We start from the raw sequence: 27,523 nt of genomic DNA, 5'->3' as shown, positions 1-27,523 counted from the left end.
TCCCTTTGCTGTCACCACAGCTGGTCCCTCCGGCCGTGTCCCCGCGCTGTCACGGCTGTCACACGGTGGGTAACGATGAGATCCTTTTATTAAGGAGTTTAGAAAGTCCACATGTACAGCGTTGGACACACTCACACACGACCTAGACTTCACAGCACTGCTACACGCCACGGCCTGGCCCAGGGCTTCTGGTCCATGGCCACATCCCAGACCCCCCGGTCACCCCTGCCCACCCCTTTCCAGGGAGGTGTCACCACGGATGGGTTTAACCTAATCCAGGGCCACGGAGCAATGCGTGAGCTCTTGGGAATAATCCTGGGAAATCCTGCGTCTTGGCATGGATTAAATACCTCTCGTGCAAATCAAAACAAATCTCTGGGGGGTCCTGGGAGACACAGGCAGTTACACAAGGATGTGCTACCAACAAACCAACGTACAATATCCCCTCCCTGGCAGGGCAGAGCACCAGTGGAGGGGTCTGGGGGGGGATGAGCCTTCCCACCCGGCGCCTGGTTCCATGTGCATTCCTGCCCAAAGCATCAGAAAACCCAGCTACAGCTAACCCACCAAAATAAGTGATCGAAAAGTAAAGGTGGGTGCAGGCAGGACCCTTTCCAGAAAGGTCCAGTGGAATACAGGAAGCTCCTTGGAAGCTGTCAGGGCTCCTGCAGTTGTGCTGAGAAATGCCACTGCTGAGTTCCCCCAGTTCCCATCCTTCCAGAAAGCCGGCCTGAGCAGCTGCTCAGGGAGCACTCAGAGGAGTGCGTAGAGCTGAGTGCCCTTCACTCAGAGCTCATCCTCACCCGAGGGCTCTGGAGAATCTCTCTGGCAGAGTAAAAAGCTGTGGTGATCCCAATGCATCGTTTGTGCATTTCTCTGTCAGGGCAGACAGACAGCCACTCACCCAGTAGGTGAGAGATCTTGTCCAGCACAAGATGCGGGGTGGGGAAAGCTTAAAAAAAAGAAGAATCACAGAGGGAAGTACAAACCTGGCACAGCTGGGAAGCTGAGCCTTTGATCTCCCCGTGCTTTAAGCTCCCCTGGAAATGGAGACAGGGGGAGTTTTCCTCCCCTCCTCAGTCCCTCCATCTGTCTGATGGTGTTTCTTGGAGCAGGGCTGTGCTGTAGCACAGGCAGAGAATGATGTAAAAGGTGGCAGGGTTCCGTCTGTCCCCTCCCCTCTCAGTCCAGAGTCTGCTCACATTTGGTTCTCGCTTTTCTTTGACAAAATCCCCCATTTGAGTCCTTCCAGGGAGCCAGCAGGAGACATCAGTCCCACAGCCCATGGCAGCTCCTGCTTGGGCCGGCTGCTGCTGCTGCTGCTGCCCGGTTATCAGGGCCCTGCAGATGCTAAGCCCCACTCGGGGCTTCTTTTTTGCAAAACCTTAACGGGATTTGAGGAAATGAAAGGCTTTGGAGATCTGCAGGTGCCGAGCCAGTGCCGCAGCTCAGCCGGGGTGAAAATGAACGCGGGTGCCCAGGCCAGCAGCGAGCAGAGGGGGCTCACTGGGAGATGTGGCTGAGCTGCCCAAAGGGTTTGGGGAAAGGTCGCAGCTTTTGGATGGTGAAAGTCCGATGTGAATCTGAGGGGTCTGGTTGGGAGGGAGGGGCTGTGAAATGCAGGCAGAGCTGTGTTGGGAAGTGAGCCTTCCTCGCCTCCTCCTCTTCCTTGTTGTGCTCCCTGTGTCCCCAGCACTGCCAAAACAGCTCCATGCCGTATTCAGTTCTGGGTGTGTGTCCTTGCAGCGCTGTTCTGGCTCACTTTGGGGTGTCCTGACCTGCTGGGAGGCTCCAAGAGTCAGGACAGGGACAATGGGGACTAAGGAGCTGGTGGTCATCCCTCCCCAGCTGCGTTGCTCTTGCAGGGGCAGAGGAGAGCGTTCTGCAGTCCAGAGAAGGAATTGCTGGCACGGTCAGGCTGACCCAGCTGAGCCCTCCCCATCACCAGTAGCACCATGGGGGAGCTGGAGCTGTGGAGCAGCAGCCTCATCCCAGTCCTGGGGGTTTGGGGGGCCTGGCGTTCCCCATGACAAGTGCCCCCAGTCCCTTGCCAGCTTGGCAAGGCCACTGCCAGGTGTCAGTGCCCAGAGCAGAGGTGACTAGAGGTGCTCAGCCTGCCTGGGCTGCTCCATCCCTCCCTCCTTCCTTCCCTCCAGGCAGCCCTTTTCCTTCCTGGCAGGACCCTGCTGGGCACCTCTGCCCAAATACCTGCATCCTCTCTGCCCCAGCCACGAGCACAGGCCGTGGGTCACACTCTGGCCAGGACACCCGTTCTGGCTGCGGGGGAGCCACGGCAGTGGGAAGCAAAGGTCTGGCAACATCTGTGAGTGCCCAGGAGCCAAAGTCACCCTCACTGGCAGCAGATGCTCCCCAGGGGCCCCTCCGAGGTGGGCGAGCCCTCAGAGAGGGTGGGGAGGACAGCAGCTGAGGGAGTGGGTCTGCAGGGTGCTGGGGAAGGGCAGGGGACCGGGCACGGTGTGGGGGGGCTGATGCCATCAGCTAATTCTCCTCCCGGATGGGCCGGATCTTCATCTCGGTGAACTTGAGGGAATACTGCCAGCCGGTCCAGGAGGACCACTCGATGCCGTCGGCGTAGGAGCTGTGGTGGCCCTTGAGGTACTGCCCGTTGAGGTTGGAGGTGTGGCAGTTGCGGTACCACCAGGCGCCGTGGTAGAAAGCGGCGCAGTTGTTCTCCGAGTGGTCGTTGTCCAGGTCCTTGGTGGTGAACTTCATCCCGTTGTGCTTCAGGAAGGAGTCACCTGTCCCAGGGGAAAGGAGTCCTGATGGGCACTTCCTGCCCTGCCCCGTGGGGCTCCCCTGGGCACCCCAGTGGGGATCCTACAATGAGGCTCCTCCAGTAGATGCCCAACCTCTCCCTGCCTCCAGCTGCCCGAGGCCGCGGGGATGCAGCCAGTGCTGCTGCCAGAGCACACTGGAACAGCCCAGCAAGGGGGCTTGGTGCCCATGGGCCCGCGGGGGTGCCCCCAGCCTGCTGCCCTACCTGCTGTCCCTGAGTAGTCGGCGATGGTGATGGGGTACCCGTCCTCCTCGGGGTCCACGGAGAAGAGCCCCACGCCGAAGCTGCCGTAGTGGGCGAAGGCGGTGCCGTTGTCGAAGTCCTCCAGGTCGATGCGGAGCTCGTAGCTGCCCTGCACCGTCAGCAGGTGGATCCTCTTCAGCCCTGGCAGAGGGAAAGGGGTGAGTGTGGGGACCCGGTGGGGATGGGGTGCCCAGGGGTCCAGCCCCTCCCTGCCCAGCCCATCACTCCCAGGACTTGGGTGTGCAGGGGGGGGGGGGGGGGTCTCAGTGTCCTCTCCATCACAAAGAAACCCCAGACCTCCCCAGGGGAGCGCAGGCTTTGCCAGCCTGCCCAGGACCGAGCACTGCCAGCCCCACACACCTAACCAGTGCTCTCCTGTCAGCTTCCCGAAGCCGTCCCGGTAGGCTTCCCAGCCACGGAAAAAGTTCACGGAGCCGTCCTCCCGCCGCTGGAACACCTGGGGACACACAAAGAGCATCAGATGTGGGGCTGCTCCCAGCCTGCGTGCCCCAGGCAGCCCCTCCGCTCCCCACCGTGCTGCCCACCTCCTCCTGCCACTGCCCAATTAGACACCGGCACAAATTAAACCCTGTCGGCTCAGTGATTACACAGGGGAGAGCTCCCCGGGGAAATGCTCGATCGTAGGGGTGGGTGAGCGGGTTCAGGTAAAACCCTTCACAGGATCCTCTGTCTGAAATGTGAGCAGAGCTCAGGAAACCTGAAGCTCCTTGGGAAGTTGTCGGGTGTCCCTGGAGCGGGACACCCTGCAGCTGCCTCCAAACAGCCGGGGGCTGCTCCTGCACATGGGAGCAGAGACACGGAGGGCACGACCCGAGCTCTGTCCTGCAGCAGGAGCTGCCCGGCTCGCTGTGAGCTCTCCTGCCAACCGTGGGTGCTCAGAACGGTGTAAAAACCCAGCGGGGCTGATTTCTTCCTCCTGGATCTCCTTGCTCTCCTGGGCAGACACCCCATTATAAAACATCATCTCTGTGACAGCCTCATTGATCTCCCAGAGAAATTAACTGTAGGGCACTGACTGCCCTGACCCCTGCAGAGCCCCCAAATCCCAGCCACATCCCAGGGCTCAACGCAGCTTTTCTGCTCGGAGCCTTTCCCTTTTCCTCTCCCATCTGCTCATCAGCGCGTGTGCCCTGTGTGTTTCATCCCCTTTTATCCATAGTTTTGGGTTTGATTTATTGACAGCGATCCAGAAAATGCTGCTTCATGCCCGACCATTTGAACTTAATTAAGCCTCCAGCCCTGGATTAATTGCATTAAAGTTGGCTGAGCAAGCCTGCCCCACTCCCTCCCAGCTCTGCACTCCCAAGGCCGTGGTGGGGACAGCTGGGGCACTTGGTGATTTAGGCAGAACCCTCCCAGGCTCTGTCAGCCCAGGGGCCAGAGCACCCCATCTTCAGAGCTGGGCTGCTGCCGAGCTGAGCTTCCAGCATCCCAGGATTGGGGAATGTGGACAAGCCCTGAAGTCGGCTGGGAAGCCACCATGCTTTGCTCCCCCTGGCTGCTTCTGCCCTCCCACACAGGGTTTCATCCTGGCATATGAAGCAGAACCACCCTGTGAACCTCTCACTGTTTGCCCTTCCCCAGACAGGCATTTTTGGGGCTGGGTGTGCTGCCTGAGGCTCCGGCACGCTCCTCGGCACAGCCCAGCTCTGATCCTGCTGTACTTACCTTCTAGAATTAGAGCCTTAATTTTTATCCCCGCGTTGAGCACTTGAGAAGCTGTGGTTAAGCCCATTTAAAGGGGCTTTCTTCAGGCTTGCTGGGAAAGGGGGACAGCGTGGCTGGACAGGGGCCTGAAGCTGATTTTCCCCAGCCACCATCAGCTCCGTCGCTGGCGCGTGGGGAAGGCGGTGGCTGCAGCACCAGAGCTGCCTCTTAATCGGCTTTGACCCACAGTTGTAAATAGGCCAATTGCCTGAGTGGTGCCCAGGGAAGCGTGTGGGACAGGGCTCCGCTGCCTGAGCCTTGACACGGCTCAGGAATCACCCCAGGAGAAGCCTTCAGTGCCCCACTGCCCCCAGGCCCAGCCCCAAGGGGGCTTGAAACCAGGTTGGTTGCTGGTGAGTGCTGGAGGTCCTGTGTCCTCCCGAGTCTCCTGCCCCATCCTCATCATCTCTCATGCACTGTCCCTTCTGTGCCTCTTCTGCGCACCCACCACGTGCAGCCAGGGCTGTGGGAGCTTCCTGATCACCCTCTGGGAGTGCTGGGAATGCTGGGTGCACCAGTGACCTGCAGGCTCATCGTGCTCCCAGCCCTGCCTCGCTGCTCTTTTCCTCCTCATCAAATATGCATCACCCCCCTCTTAAGCAAAAAGGATTTCCCTCCCTTCTTTAAAGGCAAGGCTGAAATATTTATCTCCCTCATTCTCTGCCTCCCCCAGTTGCCCCTGTGGGGCAGGGACAGGCTTCTGCAAAGCCACAAACCCAGAAAAATGGGTTAAAAGCAGAGAAAAGTGGGAGCACCAACCTGTGCCTGCCACGGCAGCTTCCTCTCCCTCAGCTCCACCAAACTCCTGGTGGGCTTGAAACTCCCAATCTGGGGACATGCTTGGCCACATCTTCTCCACCCCCACAGAGCTCAGGCTCCTGGTCCAGTTTTGGCAGCCATGGCAGAGACCCCACAGCCCTGTCCCCAGGGTGTCCTCTGAGCCCTGTCACAGCAGGGAGACCATCTCTGGGCTCAGCCAGGGAGAAAGCTCTGAGCAGTGCAGAGCCAGTCCTGTGGGACAGCCTGTGAGCACCACAGCTGGCAGCACTGCCCGTCCCAGGAGCTGCTCCTGCCTGGCCCTGCCGGCAGAATTGTCTTGTCCCTGTTTGTGGTGACACATAAACCACATCCTTTGGAAACACAGCGTGTTCCTGCGGCTCCTCTCAGCCCCTGCCTGTGGTTTACCCCAGCCCAGTGTCAATGCCCAGTGCCTGCTCAGCCCCGTCCCTCTCCAGGACCCCTCCAGCAGGGGATGTCCAGGCTGGTGAGGCTGCCCCCACCAGTGTCCCAGCACAGCAGGTACCCCTGAAGCTGGAAGCTGTCACTCAATGTCACCACAGCCCTCATCCTGCTGGCACAGCCTTTTCTTCTGCATTCTTTGGCTTTCCCACCATTTCCCAGCACACGCTGTACATGGAGGTGATGCTGAGGCACGCAGAGCGCTGCTGCTCATGGAGCTGAGGTGCTGATCCCAGGGGATTTTGCCCCAAATGAGGAGCAATGGAGGCTTGGGGGCACTGGGAGGAGTGTGGGGCATTTGCCAAGACATTCTGAAGACAACATCATATGAAAAGGCAACTTTTTGAGCCCTCCTGGGATGCTGTGCCTCCCTTGACCTCTACCATGCCATTATTACTTTAAGAAAGAGCCAGAGGTGAGTGTCAGGGGCAGAGCTGGGCTGGGCAGTCACAGGGAACTCACTGCAATCCCAGGCAGTGCTGAGCACAGGATATGGATGCTCCCATCAGCACCGGTGGGCACTGACCCAGATCCACATCCCCAGCAGCAGCAAACGTGGCCCTGCTGCTGGTGGGCAGGACCCAGGGGGCACAAAACAGCCGTGCCTTGCTCAGCCTGCCCCGGGACGGGGACAGGGAGCGAGCAGGACCCTGCCTCTGTGGATCATGCTTTGGGGACAGCGGGGTCCTGAGCTCTTCCCCCTGCCCCAGTCCCCGTGGCCTCTGAGCTGTCCAGGCAGCTGAAAGCTGAGCTCAGCAGCTCCCAAGCTCCCGAGTCAGAATTGATTCAGCTGCTGCCATCGCTTCCACCCACCCACCCACATGCAAATATGCCCAAATGTCAGGAGTAATCGCTCCAGAGAGGAAGGGAAGGGAAGGGAAGGGAAGGGAAGGGAAGGGAAGGGAAGGGAAGGGAAGGGAAGGGAAGGGAAGGGAAGGGAAGGGAAGGGAAGGGAAGGGAAGGGAAGGGAAGGGAAGGGAAGGGAAGGGAAGGGAAGGGAAGGGAAGGGAAGGGAAGGGAAGGGAAGGGAAGGGAAGGGAAGGGAAGGGAAGGGAAATTTCCCAGGCTCTGCCCCATGGCACCCAGCCATGCCATGGCTTACCTGGAGCCTGGATCAGCCAGTGCCCCCACACCCCCAGCCCCCCGGAGATGGCTGAGACAATCCCTGCACCCAAGGGACGGGAGGCACGTTTGGGACCCTCTGCTGCAGAGCAGCCCCAAGAAACAGGAGCCTGGGGTGTGCACCCTCAGCCCAGCTCTGGCTGGCCCTGGGCCACTGGGATCCAGAGCCTGGTTTGGCTCCTGGCCCCATCAAGGCAGGGCGGAGCCGAGGTGTCTGTGCCACTGCAGTCCCAGACCCTCCCGGTGCTGCCGGGCTTAGAATCACTCGCTGTGCCCCCTCCCCAGCCCTGCCCGAGCCCTCCCGCCTGCAGCAGCTTTAAATAAGCCTCTGAGTGTCTCGCTAATCACCTTGGGCTGCTCTTCAGGCTTGGCTGGGGTTGGTGGAGGCTCTGCAGACTGTGCACGGGGTTTGCAAGGACCCTCTGCACCTTGGGGAGCCAGAAGGGTTCCCCTCTCCCCTCTGTAGGCCCCTGAGAACTGAGGTCCCTGGCTGTGCTGTGCCTCAGTTTCCCCACTGGAGCTGCAGATACCACCTGGACACCACAGGTTCCTCCTGCCCAGGGTGGGCTCTCAGAGGTCGAAGGCTCATCAGCCCCTGAGGGCAGGGGGGCTAAGCTCCCTCCTGGCCCTGCTCAAAGCTGCTTAGGGGAATCAGATCGTGGGGATTTGTTTCCTAGAACGCCCAGCTGGAGGGGTGCTGGCCAGCTCGGCTCACCCAGCGTGTCCTCAGGGCAGAGGCTGCCTGCCCACCCCTCCTGGTGCGACCCCACCACCTCCTGAGACCCCCTCTCTGTCCTGCTGGCGCCCCAAGTGATGCCCTCCAGGGTAGGGAGAGCTGCTTACACCCATCTGCTCCCGGGGGCAGTGGGGGGCTGGGGGCTGGCAGAGCCGTGTCCCCCACCCCCTGCTCCCTGCCCCCATTGCTGGGATTACGGGCCCATCGCGGCCGCCGTGCAGAGTGAATCGGACAGGGAGTGAATCAGCAGAGCACCCGAGGTGCCCCAGGCAAAATGAGGCCAAATGTGTGGGTTTGGGGTCTGCCCTGAGCCCCAGCACCGCCTCACTGGGACCACGAGGAAAGCAGAGCCATGTGCCCCATGGCACAGCCCCAACCACACCCAGCCCTGCTGAGAAGGACAAATCCCAGAGGTGGCATCCAACTCCCTGCCTGACCCCCCCCTCCAGCTCCAGCCACGCTCCCCAGTCCAGGGCAGGCACTGGGCTCCAGCTCAGGGCTCTGCCTGGCACCACTGGGAAGCTCTGGGTGCACAGCCAGGCCCCCTTGACATTTATTGCCCCTCCTGATGACACCTCCAAGTGTCCAAAGTGACATCTCCCACGCCCAGCAGCCCGGCACAGGGCCAGCCCGTGGCCAGCGGTGCCATCACCCGGTGTCCCCAGCTCACCGTCCAGCCACCCCCGTCCGTCGTCATGTCACAGTAGACCTGGAAGCCGTCAGGGTAGTGGGTGGGGAAGATGGAGTAAATCCCATCCTCCTGCTGTCCGCTCGCATAGATGTCAAAGCAGTCTCGGGGCCGGGAGCCTGCAGCGTGCCATTGGGATGGGGTGGGACAAGGGGAAAGCTGGTTAATTAATGGTCTAATTTAATGTCTTGCCATTTCTTCCAGGCTCCCAGCCTTGCTTCCAGCTCTAGTTGCCAGCTTGGTGCTACTTTGCTCTTTCCCTCCCTGCTCCTCCGATGCTCAGGGCAGTGCCAAGGGGGATGCCACCACCGTGGGGACTCCCCAGCAGCTGGCAGGGACTGACCTCATGTCCCTGTGAGATGGCAAGGGCAAGCTGGGACCCACATGGGGACAAGGGGGAGCCAATGCCCGGGGAGGCTGTGCTGTGCTCCCAGCTCCAGGACAGGCTCACTCAGCTGCATCTCAACCCAAGGCTGAGGAATGTGACTGTTTATCCATGCAGGGCCACCCTCCACTCCCGATGGAGGTGAATGCTCTGCCTGTGTCCCTGCTACCCTCTGTGGGAGCAGATGGGTTTGCAGGGGTGTGAAGGGGCTTTTGGGCTGGTTTATGGGCAACTGGGAGCTGCACGGTGAGAACTCCCCCTTCCAGGACACACCTTTCCATCTCCCTCCTTCTCCACCTCCTCGCCACCCCCTGCACTGTATTAAATCCCTTCTCCAGGATGGTTTGCCCCATGCTGGGTGGTTTCTCCCCGCCACGAGCGGCCCCAGGCACATCCCTCTCCCCAGGGACTGGCAGGGATGCCACTCACCGTTGGAGCAGCCCCGGGGCCGTGCTCCCCTGGCCGGAGCTCGCTGCAGGTCAGCCTTGAGCCGGGGCCGGGCCCCGCCGCGCTCCTTCTGCAGCGTGTCCAGGACGTCACTGACAGAGCTCACCAGCCGAGCCATGTTGGTCTGGCTCTCCGAGAGCAGCTGTGGGCAGGGGACACACGGGGGGGACACTGAATTGTGGTTAAATGGTTAAATCCCTTCCACGTCCCAGCCCCTTGACCACTCTGCTCAGCAATGCCAGGGTATGGGCTGGTGGGGACATAAATCCACAGCAGATCCCATAAAACATCTCTGTTGCTTTTTGGCAGGGGTCAGGGGCCAGATAAGCACCAGGGAGGAGAAATCCCCAAACGTGGGTGCATTGGTGCTGCAATCCCATGGGATAAAGAGCATCTCTGGGCAAAGGACAGGATGACGGAGGCGGCAGGAATAGCCGTGTCCTGAGGCAGCCGCCAGCTCTTATCATTCCCTGAGGTGACCCAGGCTGGGACAGTGACACAGGGTGGCTGTGGCTGTGGCAGAGCATCAGGATGGGGAGAGAAGCAAAGCAGCGAGAAACAAGCAGCTCTGGGCAGAGGGAGTTGAGTACCAGAAGAGTCAGGCATGGAACACCCTGCCATGCCCTGGATCTTGCTACAACACCTGGCAGACCCCTGGCATACTCAGGTAAGCATTTCAACACAGCTCATTGGCTGGGAGATTTTGGGGACTGTAAAGAGAGGGGACTGATTGCTGCATGAACTGCCCTTGAGAAGGCTCTGTGTTGTGCTTGGCTCTGACTGGAGCTCCCAAACTGGACCTGGAGCTGGGCCACCCACAATGTGGGAGGCTGCACACCTGGCTCACTGGCACTGGGGTGGTTTGGCGGAGAGACTTCCCAGCTTCCAACTCCCAAACACTTGCCTTCAACCTCAGCTCCTGCACCTAGAGCTCTTCCCTGGATGCTGTGGGCAGGGGCTGCGAGCAGCCATACCCCCAGGGACATTGGGACAGGGAGTTCCATCCCCAGGGAGCCCTGCCTGGCACTGCCAGCCCCGGCTCACCTGGATGAGCCTGCCCTGCTCTCCCTGCAGGTTGCTGAGCTCCTGCCCCATGGCGCTGTGCCCCTTCTTGAGGCCGTCGCAGTCGGCGCGCAGCTGCACGGCGTGGGTCAGCAGCTTGGCCACCTCATCCGCCACGGTGACCAGCAGGGCCTTCTGCTGGCTCTTGGTGGCCTTGGCCTCGGCGTCGTGGTCGGTGACGGCGCGCAGCAGGGAGGTCTGCAGCCCCTCCATGCGGCCCAGGGTGCCGGCAGCGCTGGGGCAGTTGGGGTCGATGAAGATGTTGATGCGGGAGCTGTCGGCTTTCTCGATGGTCACCAGCGCGTTGGCCTCCTCGGGGTTGGTGCTGATGACAGGGGGCGACTCGGTGACGGGCGTGTGGTAGTGGTTCATGAAGAGGATGGCCCCCGTGACTGTCACCGCCAGGAGCACGGCCACCGAGAGCAGGACGGTGCACAGGATGTACCCGCAGCTCATCCTCTGTGGGCAGAGACACAGACACGCCATCAGCACCCCCTGGACAGCCCCGTCCCCTTCACCCCAGAGGTAGGCTCCGCACGGGCTTTGGGGTCTGGCAGTGACATTGGCCGCGGGGGTGGGTGGTGGCAGAGGAGGGAGGGTGGGGAGCCCAGGGAGCCCTGCGGCTCTGGCAGGGACACGGAGGCCACGGGAGAACACCGAGCGAGCAGAGCAGCCAAGCCCGCCTGGGAGCGGGGTATGAAATAATAACGAGAGGAAGGCACGGCAGCCGCCGGCTCCCGCTGGCATGTTTTATTTACAGCAGTGATCCTCGGCTGGAGCAGCCCTGGCTCCCCAGGAGGTGTGTGTGGGGCTCCCTGCTGCTCAGGGCACAAATGTGGGGAGAAAAAGGGAAAACACCTCGTGTCCCTCACAGCAGGGACCGCAGGGAGAGCAGCAAGGGTAGCTGTGGGTCAGTGCTGGGGTCACGTTGCCCTGAGTATCGTGGGGACCTGCTCTGCAGAGGGCAGGCAACTTATCTTCATCTCCCTTGTCACCTCATTTCCTGCTGGAGGGGGCAGAGCTGCTCCCAAAGCCTTTGGGTCAGTCCCAGAGCCTCCCGGCAAGGGAGAGTTGCTGTGGGAAAGGTCTCTGACGCCCCCAGCCCCTCTGGCAGCTCTGCTGCTGTTCAGACCCATCAGCTCAGCCCGTGGGACCTGCTCCGTGCCCACCAAGAGCCTTTTCTCCCTGCGAAGCCTGAAGTGCCAGCACAGTCAGTGCAGAGCGGGTGAGCTGCCACCCGATCCCATCGGCTCCTGGTCTCCCTCCACCTCCCCTGCTCGTTACACCTGCAGGACAGAGGCTGTGATTTTCCCCTGACCCTGGCCGCAGCTGTCACAAGGAATTGCAGGGCTGGCAGCAAACTGCAGATTCAGAGAGACAAAGACTACTTTCCCCAGAAACGAGGGGAAAATTGCTGCATCTGCAAAGATTTCCCAGGCCCTGTCCCCTCCCGTGCACATCTATCTGGAGTGACACCTTCCTTCAAGCACCCTTCATTTCGTTCCATCTCACGCAACCATTTGCATTAAGGTGACCCCAGCTGCAGCGGGGCTGCCTGGGGGGCTGAGGATGCCCCACCAGCCCCCGGGTATGCTCTGGCTTCCTCCCCCTCTCCATGGAGTGAGGCTGCAGATGCAAACAGCACCGGACTGAATGAGAAGCCACCTGCAGGGAGCTCTGTGAGGAAACAGCCCCAGGCTCAGCCCCTTGGCGCAGGTTAAAAGGAGATGTCAAAGGCAATGAGGGAAACTCTGGGCAAGCAGGGGGTTGAGGAGTTTGCCTGGTGTGTGTAGACACAGAGCCCTGGCTTGGGGGCACCGGGGACACCCAGGAGCAGCAGGATGGTGGCAGACAGAGGTGGGAGATGCCCATTGCTCAGACCCTTATGTGGACACCCAGGACCTGGGCTCAGCTGGGCCCCTCAGCCCCCTGCAAGCACAGAAGTGACAGGAGGGGTGGCTGCTGACCAAAGGCCCATGTCTGGTGGTTTGGGATCTACAGGGTGAGCAGGGACCCTGTCCCTGTGGTTGTCCTGGCTGTGACAGCACCCTCATCTACAGGACTTTGTGCACTCCCATGCTGCTGCTGCTGCTCCCCACAATGCTGCCGTGCCCAGCTGGAGGGGCACATGGAGGGGCTGCAGGGCCCGAGGGTCCCCTCTGGGCAGTGAGAGCTCCCAGAACAGAGCCATGAATGGACGAGGCTCCACTTCCCACCTGGGAAATCCCATAAATCCCAGCACACAAATCCCAGCTGGGCTGTAACACACCGAAATCTTGCAGCTCTGCCCAGGTGTACCACCACACTAGGAGCTGTATCCAGCTGTTTTCCAGCCTTCAAGCCCCAGAATCACTGCCCTCCCACCAGCAACAGGAATTGGGGGACAATCCCCTTCCAAAGTGATCCCCTCTGGTTGTGACTGCAAGATCCTGAGTGGCAGCAGCTTCAGGAGTCCCACGGCATTTTGCTGGCAGGTTGTGTTACCTGGCAACCTGCAGTGGGGAGAGGAGGCAAACTCAGCCAGTGGCACCAACAGCACTCCAAACTGGGGTGGGGGTCCCCCCAAGGCCCTCCAGCAAAGCAGCACTGCAGCAGCATGCCCAGCTCTGGCATGGGACCCTGCAGATACCCCCTGCCACACGCTCCTGCCTCACCATGACCACAGCTCTCATGATCCCTAGGGTTCCTGCTGTCTGGTCCATGGCCTCAAGCTCCCGGAATTCTTGCCGAGACTTTGGGACAGCTGTAAGACATCCCCCTGCTCTGGTTATTGATGTTCCCCTGGGGATATCCATGGGCTGGAGGTCCCAGTGTCTCTTTCCTAAGGAGAGCAGAAGCTGTGAGACTGTGTGGTGCTTGGGATGAGCAGATCTTCACTTGCAAACCTGCTCTGGAGCCTGGGAGGGGGCTTCAGGCAGGATCTAAGGGATGGTTGTGTCCCTGGTGAGTCGGGCTGCCCAAGCCCTGCACTGGCACAGGCAGTAGATCTACTCTTGGTCACCCATGAGAGCTGGGTCCTTAATGACCCAGCCACACTTTGTGAGCAGCTCTGGACCCCATCAGGACCCTCAAATCAGCCCCCAGCCCACTCAGCCAGCCAGACTGGTGTTCTGGGGATGGGGACAAGCAGCTCCATGCAGCCTGTGGGAAGGGAAGGACATCAACCGGCTTGTCCCCGGGGCACACAGAGGTGGCTGGTCCCTGGAGAGCATGGATGGAGAGTGGTGGCAGGAGAGGTTGAGGTCTGCCCTGGGAGATGCTTTAAGATGAGGAGGTCCCCTTTGCTCCTGCCAAAATCCCTGCTCCTCTCCAGCTCAGCAGACAAGCGCCGCTGTGGGATGGGAGGCAGCAGTCCTGCAGCCTGGCTGCTCTGCCCCTGGGCTGTGCCCTCAGCCAGGGACGAACCAGAACCTGTGTTCTGCCTCCCAGGCAAGTGGACACTGTGGTTTGCATCGCCCAGGCTCAGCTGCTGGTGCGAACTTTAGTCCAGGACCCCGCACCTTCCTGCCGGGGTCCACCCAGCGCTGCAGGCGCCCCAGGGCAGCGAGGGTCCGTCCCCCACCCCGAACCTATCGCTCATTCAGAGCTGCCTGAGCAGCTCAGTTTGCATCCTTGTTCTGCTCCACTGCTCCGTCGCTCTCCACCCTCGCTGCCCATCCCGCCCTGCTGCTCCGCCTGGCTGGGGGCTGCAGCCCCCGTCCCCTCGCCCTGGGCCGGGGCTGTGTCCCAGCCGCCCCCCGCGCTCCCCGCGGGCACGGAGCGGGTGAACTGAATCCCGCTCCCGTTTTCCTGCTCTCCTCCGTCACCCAGAGCCTGCCCGCGACCGCTCCCACGGCGCGCCACACTCTGCGGATGGGGAAGAGGAGAGGAGAGAGGACGGGAAGGATGGCGAGCGCTCTGTGGGTGAGCACGCAGGCGGGCTGGGATGGGATTCCACCGGAGCTTGCGGGAGCTGGGACCGCAGCACCGGCTGCACGGCAAACTCTGTGCATCCTTTGAAACCCACCGTGAACCATCCAGCTCCGCGCTGCGTTGTCCAGCCCCCCTCGGGTGGTGAGGCTGGATCCATCCTGCCCGGGTCGCCCTCGGGGCCGCAAAGCCGGGGGGATGGCAGCTCCGAACGGATGGCACTGCCCGAATCCCTGCGTGCAGGGGCTGTGCACAGGGAGGGAGCTCTCCAGGGAGGGGAGGGCAGGCTGATCTGCCTCTCGGGGGGTCAGGGGTCTCCCGGGCTGCGCAGCCCCTCTCCAGTGAGGCACGGAACCTGCTCGCAGAAGGGAGAAGTCAGGCAGAAGCCCCTCTCTCGCCTTGCTGCGGGTGTCAGGGGACAGGAAAGTGGCGGACCTGAGGTCGAGCGTGTCTCACGGCTGCTCCCCCTATCCTTGCCCAGCTCCCGGGTTCCGAGGAAGGGCAGCGCTGCCAGCTGTCGGCCCCTTCCCTTCACTCAGGCTCGCTGGAGATTTGCTGTCCTCCAGCTCTTCGCAGACACGTTTGCCCATACTCCGCACTCCTTCTTCCCACCCTGCCCGCGCTCAGCGTGCATCCGTGCCTGTGCCTATCCCTACAAGTGTCCAGGGCCAGGCTGGATGGGGGCTTGAGCAACCTGATCTAGTGGAAGGCGTCCCTGCCCGTGGCAGGGGGGTTGCAAATGGGTAATCTGCAATGTCCCTTCCAAGCCGAACCGTCCTGGGCTCCTCGGGCTCCCTGCCTGCTCGGCCGTGCTCGGTGGCTGGCGGCCGGCCGCGCCGGGCTGGCGGAGCTGGCACACGTGCAGCGGGATGTGCAAACGGGCTCCGGCACGTGCCGGATCCCCCGCGTGTCACCGCAGGCTCTGCCGCCGCTCCACCGCACCCCGCCGCAACGCCGGCCTCCCCCCAAAACCCAGCGGGGCTCCTGGAGGTTAAGAGCCGGTCGAGCGGGAGGGACGGCTCCGGCTGCAGCGCGGAGCTGAGATGCCCAAATCCCTTTCAAAGGGTTATTTAAGCAGTTTAGAGCGCGTAGCGGTTCAGCAGAGGCGTGTGGCAGCCCCGGAGCATCGCCCGCTGCCCGGCCGGGGCAGTCCCGGGGCTGGGGGGGAGCCCTGGCCGCAGGTTAATAAACACAGTGATTGGGGTGGGGGGGGTGAGGAGATGCAGCCCGGGGGGCAGCACGGCGGGGGAACAGCCGGGCAGCTCGCCACGCTGGGGTGCGCCGGGAGAAAAGCTCGCTGGGGACACTGGGGGGTCGCTGGGACCCCCGGGATGGCTGTCCCCCCCCCCCCCGCCCCCCCTTGCCCCCCGCCCCGTACCTGTGATTTCTCCTGCTGCCCATCCTCAAGTTGCGAGGCTCCTCCCACGGTTTTCCAACGCTCGTTCCCCATCGCGCCGCCAACTTCCAGCCCAAGTAAGTGCCCGGACCCCCACGAGCCCCCCCAGACCTCCTCCCCGGCGGCGCAGCCCCCGGCCCGCCCGCGCTGCCCGGCTGGCCGCGGCGGAGGACGGGCGGCGGCGGCGGCGGCGGAGGAGGAGGAGGAGGAGGAGGAGGGAGGGAGGAAGAGGAGGGAGGGAGGACACGGGCACGGACACGGGGGTGGATCTTCCCTCCCCGCCCGCCCCGATCTCCCCCGGGGCTCCCCCTGCCCCGCTCCGGGCACCCCGCCCGGTGATGCCCTGGGGGATCTCCCCGCCCCCCCCAGCACCGCCCGCCGCCCCCCGGCCGCCCCAGTCATTCCGGACCCGGAGCCGAACCCCCCCTCCAGCCCCGGGCTCCGCAGCTGCCCAGATGTGGCAGCACAGCTGGAGGAGCTGCAGCAGGTAAGGCAGGGGCTGATACCAGCGGGATCGGGGGTGCTGCAGGGGCCCGGGGGGGAGAGCGGGGGGTGCCCCCGGAACCCGCTCACCCCCTTCCCAGAGATACGCCCCTACACCCTCCAGTGGAACACCCCAAGCTGGTGAGGCTCAGTCCCACCGGTGGGCAGGGATGGGCAGGGTGCTGGGCGGGGGAGGCGGAGAGGGTGGCATTGCCATCGCCACCCCCCCAAACCTTTGTGCCCAAGGGTAGCCGAAGTGCTGGGAGGCTCTCTGAGCAATTCCCAACGCACCCTGGGAAGCTGCTGCTGGCGGGGCGAGGCAGCAGCCGCTCCCACCCCCTCCAGGGTCACAGCGATGCCCAAGCCCAAAGCCGTGGTGCTGGCCCTGCGTGCCAGGGCTCCCTCCCGGCCCGATGTGCCGCCACTCCCGTGTGGATGTGGTTTTCCTTCCCATAGCTTTGCCGCACCTCCCGTAAATCTTTTATTTGCCACTTGTCTGACCTGCGGGCAGGAGCGTTGCTGAGAGGTTCAGAGGAGCACCGTGAGAGCAGCGATGGCTCAGCGCTGCTTCAATCCGGCTGGGGGGAGGCTGAGTTCTCTCTCCAGGCTGAGAATCCCCTGGGAAACCTCCTGGGCAGCCCTGCAGCCCCTTGTCCTGAGGCTGTCCCCTGGGCAGGCGGCACCCCCCAAACCCCCCTGGGTCTCTGTCCCTGGAGCTCAGCCCCGGTCGGGACCTCCCAGCAGCTCCCATGTGGCTTCACTGGGGTGGGAGCTGCCTGGCTGTGGGGGCAGGTGTGGCACAGGGGTGGCAGGTTGCGTGTGTGGGAGACGACGGGTTCAAGCAGCTTCTCTCCAGGGCCCCATTTTGGGAACAGCTGGATGCGTGCTGGGCTGGCAAATATTCCCCAAGAGCTCTCTGGGGCGGGGAGGGGAGCACAGGCACTGCCTCAAGCCGTCGGTACCGTGTGCGTGTGGGGGGTGTGTGCATTGTCTCCCGGCCAGGTGCAAATCCTGCCTTTGGCTGCAGAGATGTTTTGTGTGGATTTACCGGGCGATGCTCGTGGCTGGCAGCCCAGCTCCTTCCCCATGGATGGTTTTCAAGGACTTCCCTTTGCAGCTGAGACCGGCCAGCTCGTGTCACTGGTGCTCGGTGTGCCCACACCAGCCGGGCTCAGCTCCCTGCTCCACTCGCCCGTGGTGGAAGCAGGAGGCGCTGGCCCCCGGGAAGCAGTTTAAGCTGAACTCCAAACAATAAAAACTTATCATTAAAAAGAAATGCATCTTGGCTTCATGCGGCCTGGCAGCGCGGGGAGGAGTGATTCAGTGGCTTGTCAGCCCTGGGCGTTAGGCACGCCGAGCTGCACAACTGGACACTCTCCAAGTCCAGCAACTCATTTTCTGCAGATGGAGCCGGGACCGTGCAGCGGGCTGACGGTTCATTTGCAATCCAACATACCTTGACATAACCCACAGCCGAATCGCGGAGGTGGTGCAGGATGGGATGGCTGGGAGCCTGCTGGCCGGGCTGTGCCAGCAGGGCTGGCCCCTCGCAGCCCTGCCATGTGTGGGGTGTCCCCACCGCACCCTGACACAGGGGTGCCTGCGAGGGTGCGGGGTCCGGCTCCGTCCCGGTGCTGCCCCCAGTTGCCGGTCTCCAAGCAATGCGGTGAGCGGGATGGAGGTTCCACCCTGGCAGAGGGGTCCGTGTTTTTGGGAGCTTGAGTGATGCTCAGGGTGAGCCCTGCCCGGACCAGGGACCAGCAGGGGCACTGGCCTGGCTCATCACTGACTCTACGTTGAGCTGTGTCACCTCCTGTTACCTGTCATAGGGTCCGGCTGCAGCTGTGGAATTGGGACATGGGAAGGGGCGTCCACGGCCAGCTGAGACCCACGGCCCCACAGCCCTGGGCCCAGCTCCACAGGCTGTGTCGGGAGGGATTGGGTGCTCAGGGTGCACCTTGTCTTGGGCACACGGTGGTGGCTGGGCACCGATGGGCACAGACCCTCCCCCCGGGCTGACAGGGGAGGGGGTGACGAGGGGGTTCTGCCAGCAGCCCAGCCCGGATCGATAGGCATCGGAGAGGATGATTCATGTCTCAGGCTGTGGCCCGAGGGCAAAAACGGGGAGAGGTTTGATGTGAGGATGCCGGGAGGCTGCGGGCCCTGCTGAGAGTTGCGGCTCCTGGCAGCGATTCCCCTCCCGCAGCCGGCTCTGCCCGCACTGCCCCGGGGTCCCGGCTTGGCCTGGGGGAAGAAAACGACTGAAGCAACACAGGATCAGACCCAAGCTCTAAACAGAGTCTTTTAAAACATTTCAGACACTCTCTTCTACGTTGTGGTCCAAGACAGCGAGCAGAGTTGCAGTGGGGGTGTCGGGCAGAGGCTGGGCTCGGGTCAGCGCTGTGCCCCCCGTGGGGACAGGACACTACAGAGAGTGGGGCAAGAGGGTGGCACTTTACCCTCCTTGTGTTCAGGTGTGCATCCCCAGGGTGCCAGGGCCAGAGCCGGTGAGAACACCGACGTCCCGTGGGTCCAGCCCAGAGAGGGGCTGTGTGGAGCATCAGGACTGTCCGAGACACGGTGCCGGGGCTGGGGAAAGGCTGGGGGAGCGGGGGGACACCGAGCCCTCCCCCGGGAACAGCGTGTGCTTTCCTTGGCAGGGAGCCAGGGGAGGCAGAGCCGTCGCTGCACACGCACGGCGTCAGACATCATCATCATATTAATAATGAAAGGGCAGCTCCTTCAAAGCTCTTCGTCCCCGCGCCGGCGAGAGCGCAGAATGCAGAGGAGGCGCGTGAGCCTCATCCCAAGCAGCCGTGGGAGAGCGCTGCGGTGCCCGGATGGTCCTTCGCTGGTCCTTCACCAGGCCACTGACCCGGAGTGACAAAAGCCCGCCCGGGTCCCCGCTGGCTGCTCTCCCTGCTGGGACTTTGGCTGCCGTGGGGGTCCCTGCACAGCAGCAGGGCAGCCCAAGGTGTCCCCAGCTCCTGTTCCCAGCACTGCCCTGTGCAGGCTCCCCTGTCCCCCTCGTTCAGCAGGAAGGGCCGTTTTGGCTGCCAGGGAAGGAGCCTCTCTCTCCCAAGGGCTGAGTGCTCTGTCCATCTCTGAGTGACACGGCAGGACACTGCTCCCTGTGTCAGGCCTTTCCTCCACGGGAGGAATCGATGGCTCAGACAATAGACAAACCACCCACAAAGAGGTCTTGGGCTGCAGCCCGCACAGGGTCAGTGACATCACGTCTGTTCTTCTCCCTGCAGGATATTTGGGTTTCCAAAAACCCTCCTTTAACACCCCCATTTTGTCTAGAGCATCCCCAAACCTGGTTGTACTTTGTGAGGATCTCAGCAGGACCAGATCAGGGCTGAGCACCTTTTCTCCTCTCTCCCCTCTGCAAAACCCTCTCCTCCACTTTTGCCCCTTTTGCTGCAGATGCCATGGTCTGGGGAGGAAAGAATGGAACCCTCTGTGCCAGGTGGAGATGGAGCACCCCACACCCACCCTGTTCCCATCCCAATCCCACCCCATGCCCACATGCTCTCCCTGGCACCCCGAGTGTTTCAGAGGGTCCCACCCTGCAGCAGTGTCTCCAAGGAGTGAGTGCTGCTCTTCCTTCCCAGCCCTTTCTCAAGCTTTTTTTCCCCTCCTCCCTCCAAACACAACAAAAGCCCCAAATCCCCCGCAAATGAGAAACCTCTTTTTGTTCCTCTTTTCCCTTTGCTTTCTGCCATGGCAGAGTATTGATTGGAGCTGATGTGCTGTAATCCGCTGTTTCTGTGAAAAGTTGGCATCCCAGAGTCCCTGGAGGGGCCGGATCCTGCCCCGGTGTGGGTCTTGCTTCTCTGCCAGGTTTCAGGCTTTGTGGATAGCAGGAAAGCTGCATCCATCCCCATCCCATCCCATCCCATCCCATCCCATCCCATCCCATCCCATCCCATCCCATCCCATCCCTCTCTCTTGCCCCGTCCCATCTCTACACTTGGTGAGAGGTCATCATGAGCAGCTGATGGGTGGGAAAAGGCTCTGGTTTGGAGCAGAGCCAGGTCAGACCCCACTGGGATGGATATCCAGAGTGCTGGGCTTCTGAAGGAGCCCTCCTGCCCTTTTGGCAGGGCAGGGGACGGTGACAGGGGGACCCTGGTGCTGATGAGAGGGGCTGGTTGTGGGGGTCAGCAGGGATCTCCAGAAAGGAATAAATCAGTTTCCTGACAGCCAAGGAGGGCTGTGGAGAGATAGGGATGACCCCAGCCTGAGAGGGGCTCACTGTGGGGTGCACAGCTGTCTCTGTGGGTCTGAGCCCTGGCTGGAGACCCCCCTGTGCCCACCCACCCACCCAACTCCACCGTGCTGCCACTCCATCTGCACTTAATGATGGCAAATGGGCCGGAGAGCTGGAAAGTCAGGGGAAAGAAACCCAGCCAAAAATCGCCAAAAAACACAGGGAAGATTTTAATTTAAAACCTTTTCCCACATGGAGAGCAGCAGCCTGGGCCATCTGGAGGAGCATATGCAGGTGAGGGGGGGCAGTGGTGCCTCCTCCAGCTCCCCTTGCTCTCAGCAGCCTCCAGAAAGGGCTTTGGGCTGGTGAAAACTAACCCAGGGGGGACCTGGATACCCCAATCCCAAACACCAGCCTGGGGGAGCCCAGCTTTCCCTCCTGAGCTACCAAGACCTCTCTGTTTAATTGCTGTATTTGCTGCAAAAGTGATGATGAATCCCAAAGCAAACTACAATAGCAGCTGAGTTTATTGCGGGAGATTAATTCAGCGGTTTAATCAAAACCACAGAAGCAGGATGGGAAAGCATCAGTGTGGGGCTGGGAGGAGGGGGTCAGGGTCAGCTCTGCTCAGCACCCACATCCACCCCTAGCCCCGGCAGTCAACGATGCCCAAATTAGCAGATTTACTCCTCAGAGGGCTTCTCCATTGGCTGAGCATCACATCCAGCATCCCAAAGCCCCAAGTCTCCTAGCAACTCCCCAGCTCTGCCTGTGCCCACCCATTAACCCCTTCCCAAGCCCCCCCCACGCTGTGTGGAACACCCGGTGCTTCGAAGGCGTCGCTGCCACACTTGGGTGGGAGCAGGGATTTATGCAACAAATAAATCTGCAGGATGCTGGAAGGAAGCTCAGGATGCTTGGCTGGGTGGGAGAACCGGGCTGGTTAGCCAAGACTCAGAGTGTTGGATTCCAGGTGGCACAGAGAAACCCTCAGGTTTATATATTGGTGGTTTGGTTTCTAAATGTCATGTTAGTTTTGAAGGTTTTATCCTCCTGACTTGTGGAGATGCTGGGAAAAGGTCAGGGAACCCCCAAATCATGGCCAGCCCGTGCAGCTCCCAGCTGGCATCGGCATCGGGAGAGGCTGAGCACGAGCCAGATTCTTCCTCCAATTTCAACAGTAAATCAATGACACAGTTTCTTTGAGGATAGGATGGAAGGGAAATTTTCAAGGAAAATGGCCTTGAAAGTGTAAAATCACAGCAGGACATGGTGTGATGGCCAGGCCTGGGCTGAAGGAAGTGGGGCTGCTCCGTGATGGTTTTTTCAGATTGGATGTCCAATACTTCCCTGGTTTTGCCTTTAGAGATCAGAAATCAGGAAACCAGGGCTGGAAAAAATAGTGGGTTTTATGGCTGAAAAATAACAGTTGACATGGAAAAAAAGCCAAACAAGTTTGTTTGGGTTTTTGTTTTTTTAACTGTCTTAATATATATAGACTGGGAAATGTATCCAAAGATCACGTGCCACTGAAAAGGATAAATCACTTCTCTCACTTTAATGTGCTTTGTTGGGTTTTATCAGAAACATTGTCATAAAATTACCAAATTGAAATTTTAAATGGGGGGAGAGAGGGGATATCTCGAGGGTTTGTTCTTGCTTCTCTTTTCTTATTGCCAAATAAAATACAATTAAAGCAACATTCTCTATGCCAGCCAGCATAGCTAACATCGCTTTTCTGACGGCACTTTTTTCTGTCAGCCAATGAAAATAAATGATGCAGGATTACCAGGGAGCATCCAGCCTCCGTGGCTGGAGGGGCATGCGGAGCAGCAGGCATTTCAGTTCAAAACAGAAGGATTTTACTCCCGCGGTAAGTGGAAATCTCCAGGGACGTTTCCCACAGAGCTCTCTGCCGCCGCCTGGAGCGAGGCTTTGTTTTTCCTTTGCTCTCCCAGTTCTCACCAGTGCTTCCCAGTCTAACCCAGTCCTTGGCACAGCCGCTATCTGGGAGTGCCAAATTAACTCGGGGCCCCCTGCAGCGCTTTCGGGGTGACCCTGGTGAGGTCACCGTGGGCTCGGTCCCCCATGGGGCTCATTCCCGTGCCGGGGGCTCATTCCCATGCCAGGGGCTACCGGTGGCTCAGCTGCTGCCTGCACCAAAATCCCCGTGGTAATTGGATGAGGGCACCGGTTTCCATGAGAATATTAAATCAGAGCCCCAGCCCCAATCCAGGGCGACACGCTTGGGGATATAAAGACACGGTAGATCACGTTACAGAGGAGTTATTTCTCCTACTTTAAAGTCAAAGGTATCACAACAACTTTTATTTGTCACAGAGCATATTGGGGCACCTCTGATTGATGGGAGTGCAAGGGAGGGGGGAGGCAGCCCCCAGCAGAGGGGCTGAGCACTCACCACTCATCACAGCGATGGGCTCTGGGGGGCTGTGGGAAAGCAGGCTTAAAAAGTTCTTAAGTGCTTTCCAAGCCTGATTTTCCAAAGCCTCCTGAGAAACCATCTCTGTGATGAGGTGTGAGCACTCAGCCACTCTCAGGGGACAGCCCAGGCTGTGACTGTGGCCACAAACCTTTGTGGCAGTGCCAGTGCAGGTGCTCCAGTGCTGCAAAGGTCCTGGAGGCTTTGTGGGCAGCAGCTCAATCCCCTTGGGACGAGTACAGGGAGTCACTCAGCAAATGAGGGGCTCCAGTGTCCTCCCAGTTACTGGTTTAGCTGGGTGTCTCATTGTAGTGACCATCTGGTGGCATCTGCTGCTGCTCAGCTGTCACCCTCCCTCCTAGTGAAGGGGAAATCCAGCACCTCATGGATGGGGTAGGCAAGGGACACGTCCAGGGATCCAGCAGAGGATTAGGGACAGCCATGGCAGGAACATCCCATGGCTCCTGCCACGGTGGGGATGGAAGGATGGATGGATGGATGGATGGATGGATGGATGGATGGATGGATGGATGGACATCTCCCCACTCACAACAGAGAGGCAGGGGGGAACACACAGACAGATGTGCCTTGTTAGCCCATGAGGTGGCCTCAGTTGATGCTGACAAGCCCATTAAAGGGGTTTATCAAGGGAGCTGGGGCGAACAGGAGGCTGCTGGTTTCAGCTGAGATCCTGCTTTTGGGCTGGGAGAGCCTAAGCCTCTGCTCGTTAATTAGAAAGGCTTCGAGGAGGTTTGTACTGGTTGGCCTCACTTGTGAGCAGCCATAATATGATGAGCGATTAGGGACTCTGAAGCTTTTTAGCCAGTGTCATTAAGCTGCTGATGAGCTCAGGCGAGAAAAGGTCCTTTTTGGCTGTGCCTGAAACTGGCTGGTCCTGCTCTGACCTGGTGCTTCCTCCTGCTGTGGCCCCCGACCTCCTGAGCCCAATGCAATGGGTGAAATGTGTGTCCTGGGGACAGGGATGGCTTGGCTGTCGCCCTGTGTCCTTGAGTTGGGTCAGACCTGGAGTAGTTCAGCTCATCAGTGAGATGATGAGCTTGTGGTCATGCACGAGTGAAGCTGAGATGTTCCTATTTTCACTGTCTGCCAGGTATTGAGAGAATTTGGGGGATGATTATCTCTGAAAAGGTGACTTTAGACCATTTGTGCATTAGGGAAGAGGACGGTGATGTGTGTCCTGACAATTGCTTTGGGAGAGAGCTCCTTTACCCGTTATGGGGTTTCCCCACTTGTCTGGGCACTGAGGGTGAAGCCTTCTGGCTCAGGGGACATCCTGACAGTGTCACTGTCCCATCCTCCCCTTGAGGGCTGTGGCAAAGCAGGGAGCAAAAATCTACTGGATTTTCTCTGCCCTCCCTCATCTCCTGTCAACCTTGGCAAAACTTCCTGCAGCTCAGCAGCATCATGGCCCGCCGTGGTCTGCCTGGCATCTCCAGCGCTGCATTTACGGCAGTGTTAATTAAATACTTTCTGCAATCAGCGCCACGCGTGACCCCGCTCCCCAGGCTGGGCTGGAATGTGCCATCATCGACCGAGAACATGACTGCTGCCATCCCAGGGAATTTCTAATAGAGATTTACTCATCCCAGGCCTCTCGTTTCTCCATTTTGTGACATTTTGCAAAGTTCAGGTTTACAAAATAAGCCAGCGCACACAAGAGATGCTCCAGCCGTAATTTACACTGCAGGTTCATTTTCCCACTACACTGAAGATGGGGTCTTCACTCCGTGGTCAGCAGAGCTGGGGGGTGTGCTGGCAGCTGCCCTTTCCTGCTCTCTGCCCAAGGGGCTGCTGTTTGTGACAAGGAGCACCCTGTCACCCCAGCTGTCCCCCCCTCGCAGGGCTGTGTGTGCTGGGAGAGCAGCAGAGCATGTTCTGTGCTCATTGAAATGCTCGTGGCATGCTGCAGCTCAGCCTGCCTCCAACCCCTGCTCCAGTCCCAGGGTGAGGGAACTGGACACAGTGTCAGGGAAGGCCAGGTAGGACTGCTGTGGTTTTTGGGCTGTGATTTGGGATGCTCAACTGCTCTGCTTTCAAAAATAAGCCTGTGCTGAAAGCTGGAGGAGAGCATGGAGGCAGCAGGCTGCCAGCAGAATTCTGTTACTGTGCCCCAGGTCTCAGCTACAGGCAGAAAAAGCCCTTTTTGGCAAATCACTGGTGGTAGGAGCTGCCTGTTCCAGGAAGGTGAGGCAGTGTGTGTGCTGAAACACAGGCAGGTGTCCATCCCAGAGGCTTGTCCCTCCATGGCACAAGGTGGTGGTCAGTGCCTTCCTGACCCTCTCCCATGTAAATTGTGGCCAGCTCCTGTGGATGGTGGGACTTGGGGCACACTGCCAAGCTGGGTGACCAAACCTTCTTCTCCTCTTCCTCAGGATGGACCTGGCCATCCTGTGTTCCCCTTCCTCCAGCAAGGTCAGCTCATCCCTTTGGGAGAAGGTCCTGCTGGAAACTAAGGGGTGTCCCTTTCACAGAGCCGCTCCAGGAGTGCAGTGGAGCCTGGGGCAGTGACCCAGCTCTCACCCCAGCTCCAGGGGATGGATGGGGCCACCCTCAGCCTCACGGGTGCTGGAGGCAGGTAAGTGGCACCCAGTCCCACGCACCCTGTCAAAACCTGGCCATGCTGACAGCCTGGAGCTGGGCTGTGGGACATGAGGGGCTGTGAGATCTGGCACACCTCGCTCCTGCCCCACGCCTGCCTTGTCAGGTCTGATCAGGAGGAGGATCAGTTGGCCCTGTTCCTGCTCTCCAGATTTAATTAACAGGCCTTTCATCTCTACCCTGAAGGAATCTGCTATCTTCTGTCTTCTTAATTAACGTTCATTAAGCAAATCAGAAGAACATTTTCTCCTCTCCGCCTCCACGGCTTTTAACCCTTGCGGGGTTCCAGGTCTGTGTTGGGGCAGAAGAAGGCTCCTGGACAGGTTGGTGTCACCACAACCTTGGTCATCACATCCCTGAAGTGCTTGGACCAAAGTTCTGGAGCATTGGGTGAAGTCTCTCCAGGTACAGAGGACTTCAGGTGAGGTCAGGCTTTGTTACCAGTGGACCACAGCAAGTGTAGGGCATCTCCTTGGGCAAGGGGCAAACTTGTGCCCACCACCCAGCAGGAGCCTGGTGAGGGCTCATCCAATCTGGGGTACAGCAGAATCCGTCTGGGAACGTGCAGTTCCCACCCCAGCTGCAGCATCCCCACTGCTGAGCACAGCAGTGTCACCACCAATTCCCATCGAGCTCTGGCCCTGTGGGCCATTCCCCCACGCCCAGTGGGCTGTGCTGGAGGAGGAGGTGAGACTGGGATACTCATCAGCATCCTGAGCCCTGGTTGTGTGGTGTCATCACTCTCTAATGTGCACCCCTCTGTAACAGGGCCAGGCAAATCCTCTCAGGGATGTGTGTTGCATCCCAAGGAGGAGGAGGCAAATCCTTGACACAAAAGATTTGGCTAGGGCATGGTGTTAATGGTGCCAAGGTCGTGGGTTCAATTCCCATATGGGTCATTCATTTAAGAGTTCATTTAAAGGGCTCAATTACCCTTTTGGGTCTCTTCCAAGTCAGAGTATTTTATGGTTATATCTCCTGTCCAGAGCTTACAGCCTCAGTACCACGGGAAAAGCAAAACACCTGGAAAACCTCACCTCTGCAGGATGCAAATCCCATTAAAACTGGTGGTGGAAACACACGGGGCAATTATTGAGCTGCAAACCCTTCTCTTTCTCCCTGGAGGTTGACAGTGGGTTTCCCACTGGCCGCCCACTCCCAGGCAGCTGCTGCACAGCTCCTGGATGCTGGGAAATTCAGCCTTCCCAGAGGAGCTGGCTCTGGCTGTCAGAGCCTGGGTCAATATATGATAATGGGCCTCTGAAACGGCGCTGCTGCGGGAGCCGCTGCCCAGGACTCTGATTCACAGCTCCCCTCTGGTGCTTCTCCCGCAGTGTGTACGGGGAAGGAGAATAAAATAAATAAGAGTAGAAGGGAAGGGGAGGAAGGGAGCTTAAATTATAAATGAGTACTAAGTTTCCAGAGCCCCTGTGGGCAGCTCAGTGAAGTGGTGTGGGGGTCAGAGGCAGCGCTCCCCTGTGCATCCCACTTTTGCAAATACAGCCCCTGTGAGGTGTGGGTCAGGATTTGCCCAGGGGCACGGCACCGTGCCAGGCTGCCTCTCTCCCTGTTTGCTGTCACCCTCCTGCAGCCACAGGTCAAATCTAGAGGGTGCCATGGTCCCCAGAGGGATTCCCCTGGCACAGACTATAATTAGCATTAGCTGCGAGCTGCTAATGAGGTCTGGTGATGATCTGGTTTTGCCACCCCACGGAGATGCCTCCACAGGAATGTGCCCTCACTCGGGTCCAGGGGACTGGGCTGGCTCATGGCAACAGGCAGGGATGGGACCCCCCCCACTCGAGGTTGCTGGTGTGGAGGAGTTGGGGTGTCACAGACCCACAACCCAAGCAGGTTGGTGTAAGTGGGAGAGCACTCAATCCCCCCAAAAATCAGTGTGAGGAGAAGAAGGTGCTACAAAGTGAATCTGTTTCAAAGCCTTTCTCTAATCCCTTCTTGATTTTGGGGCTGCAAAAATAGTGGTGACCCCTACCAATTGAAGGAAAAAGCCTC

The 27,523-nt window shown here is 59.9% G+C and overlaps 2 protein-coding genes across 2 annotated transcripts in view; one reads left to right on the top strand and one right to left on the bottom strand.

Annotated features, from left to right (window-relative positions):
* The window catches only part of AIF1L (allograft inflammatory factor 1 like), a 142,389-nt gene that overhangs the window by 82,913 nt on the left and 31,953 nt on the right, over positions 1-27,523 (top strand). The gene's annotated exons all lie outside the window — the stretch shown is intronic.
* FIBCD1 (fibrinogen C domain containing 1) lies at positions 82-15,819 on the bottom strand. The gene is made up of 7 exons (XM_053996677.1): positions 15,735-15,819; positions 10,430-10,906; positions 9,368-9,527; positions 8,536-8,672; positions 3,401-3,497; positions 3,002-3,181; positions 82-2,759 (listed from the first exon to the last, which is right to left on the bottom strand). The coding sequence occupies exons 1-7, from the start codon at positions 15,804-15,806 to the stop codon at positions 2,500-2,502; spliced, it is 1,383 nt and encodes a 460-aa protein (XP_053852652.1). The 5' UTR covers positions 15,807-15,819; the 3' UTR covers positions 82-2,499.

This window comes from Vidua macroura, chromosome 21 (genome assembly GCF_024509145.1).
Source record: "Vidua macroura isolate BioBank_ID:100142 chromosome 21, ASM2450914v1, whole genome shotgun sequence".
Taxonomy (NCBI): Eukaryota; Metazoa; Chordata; class Aves; order Passeriformes; family Viduidae; genus Vidua; species Vidua macroura.
This window is presented reverse-complemented; position numbering and strand designations above follow the sequence as displayed.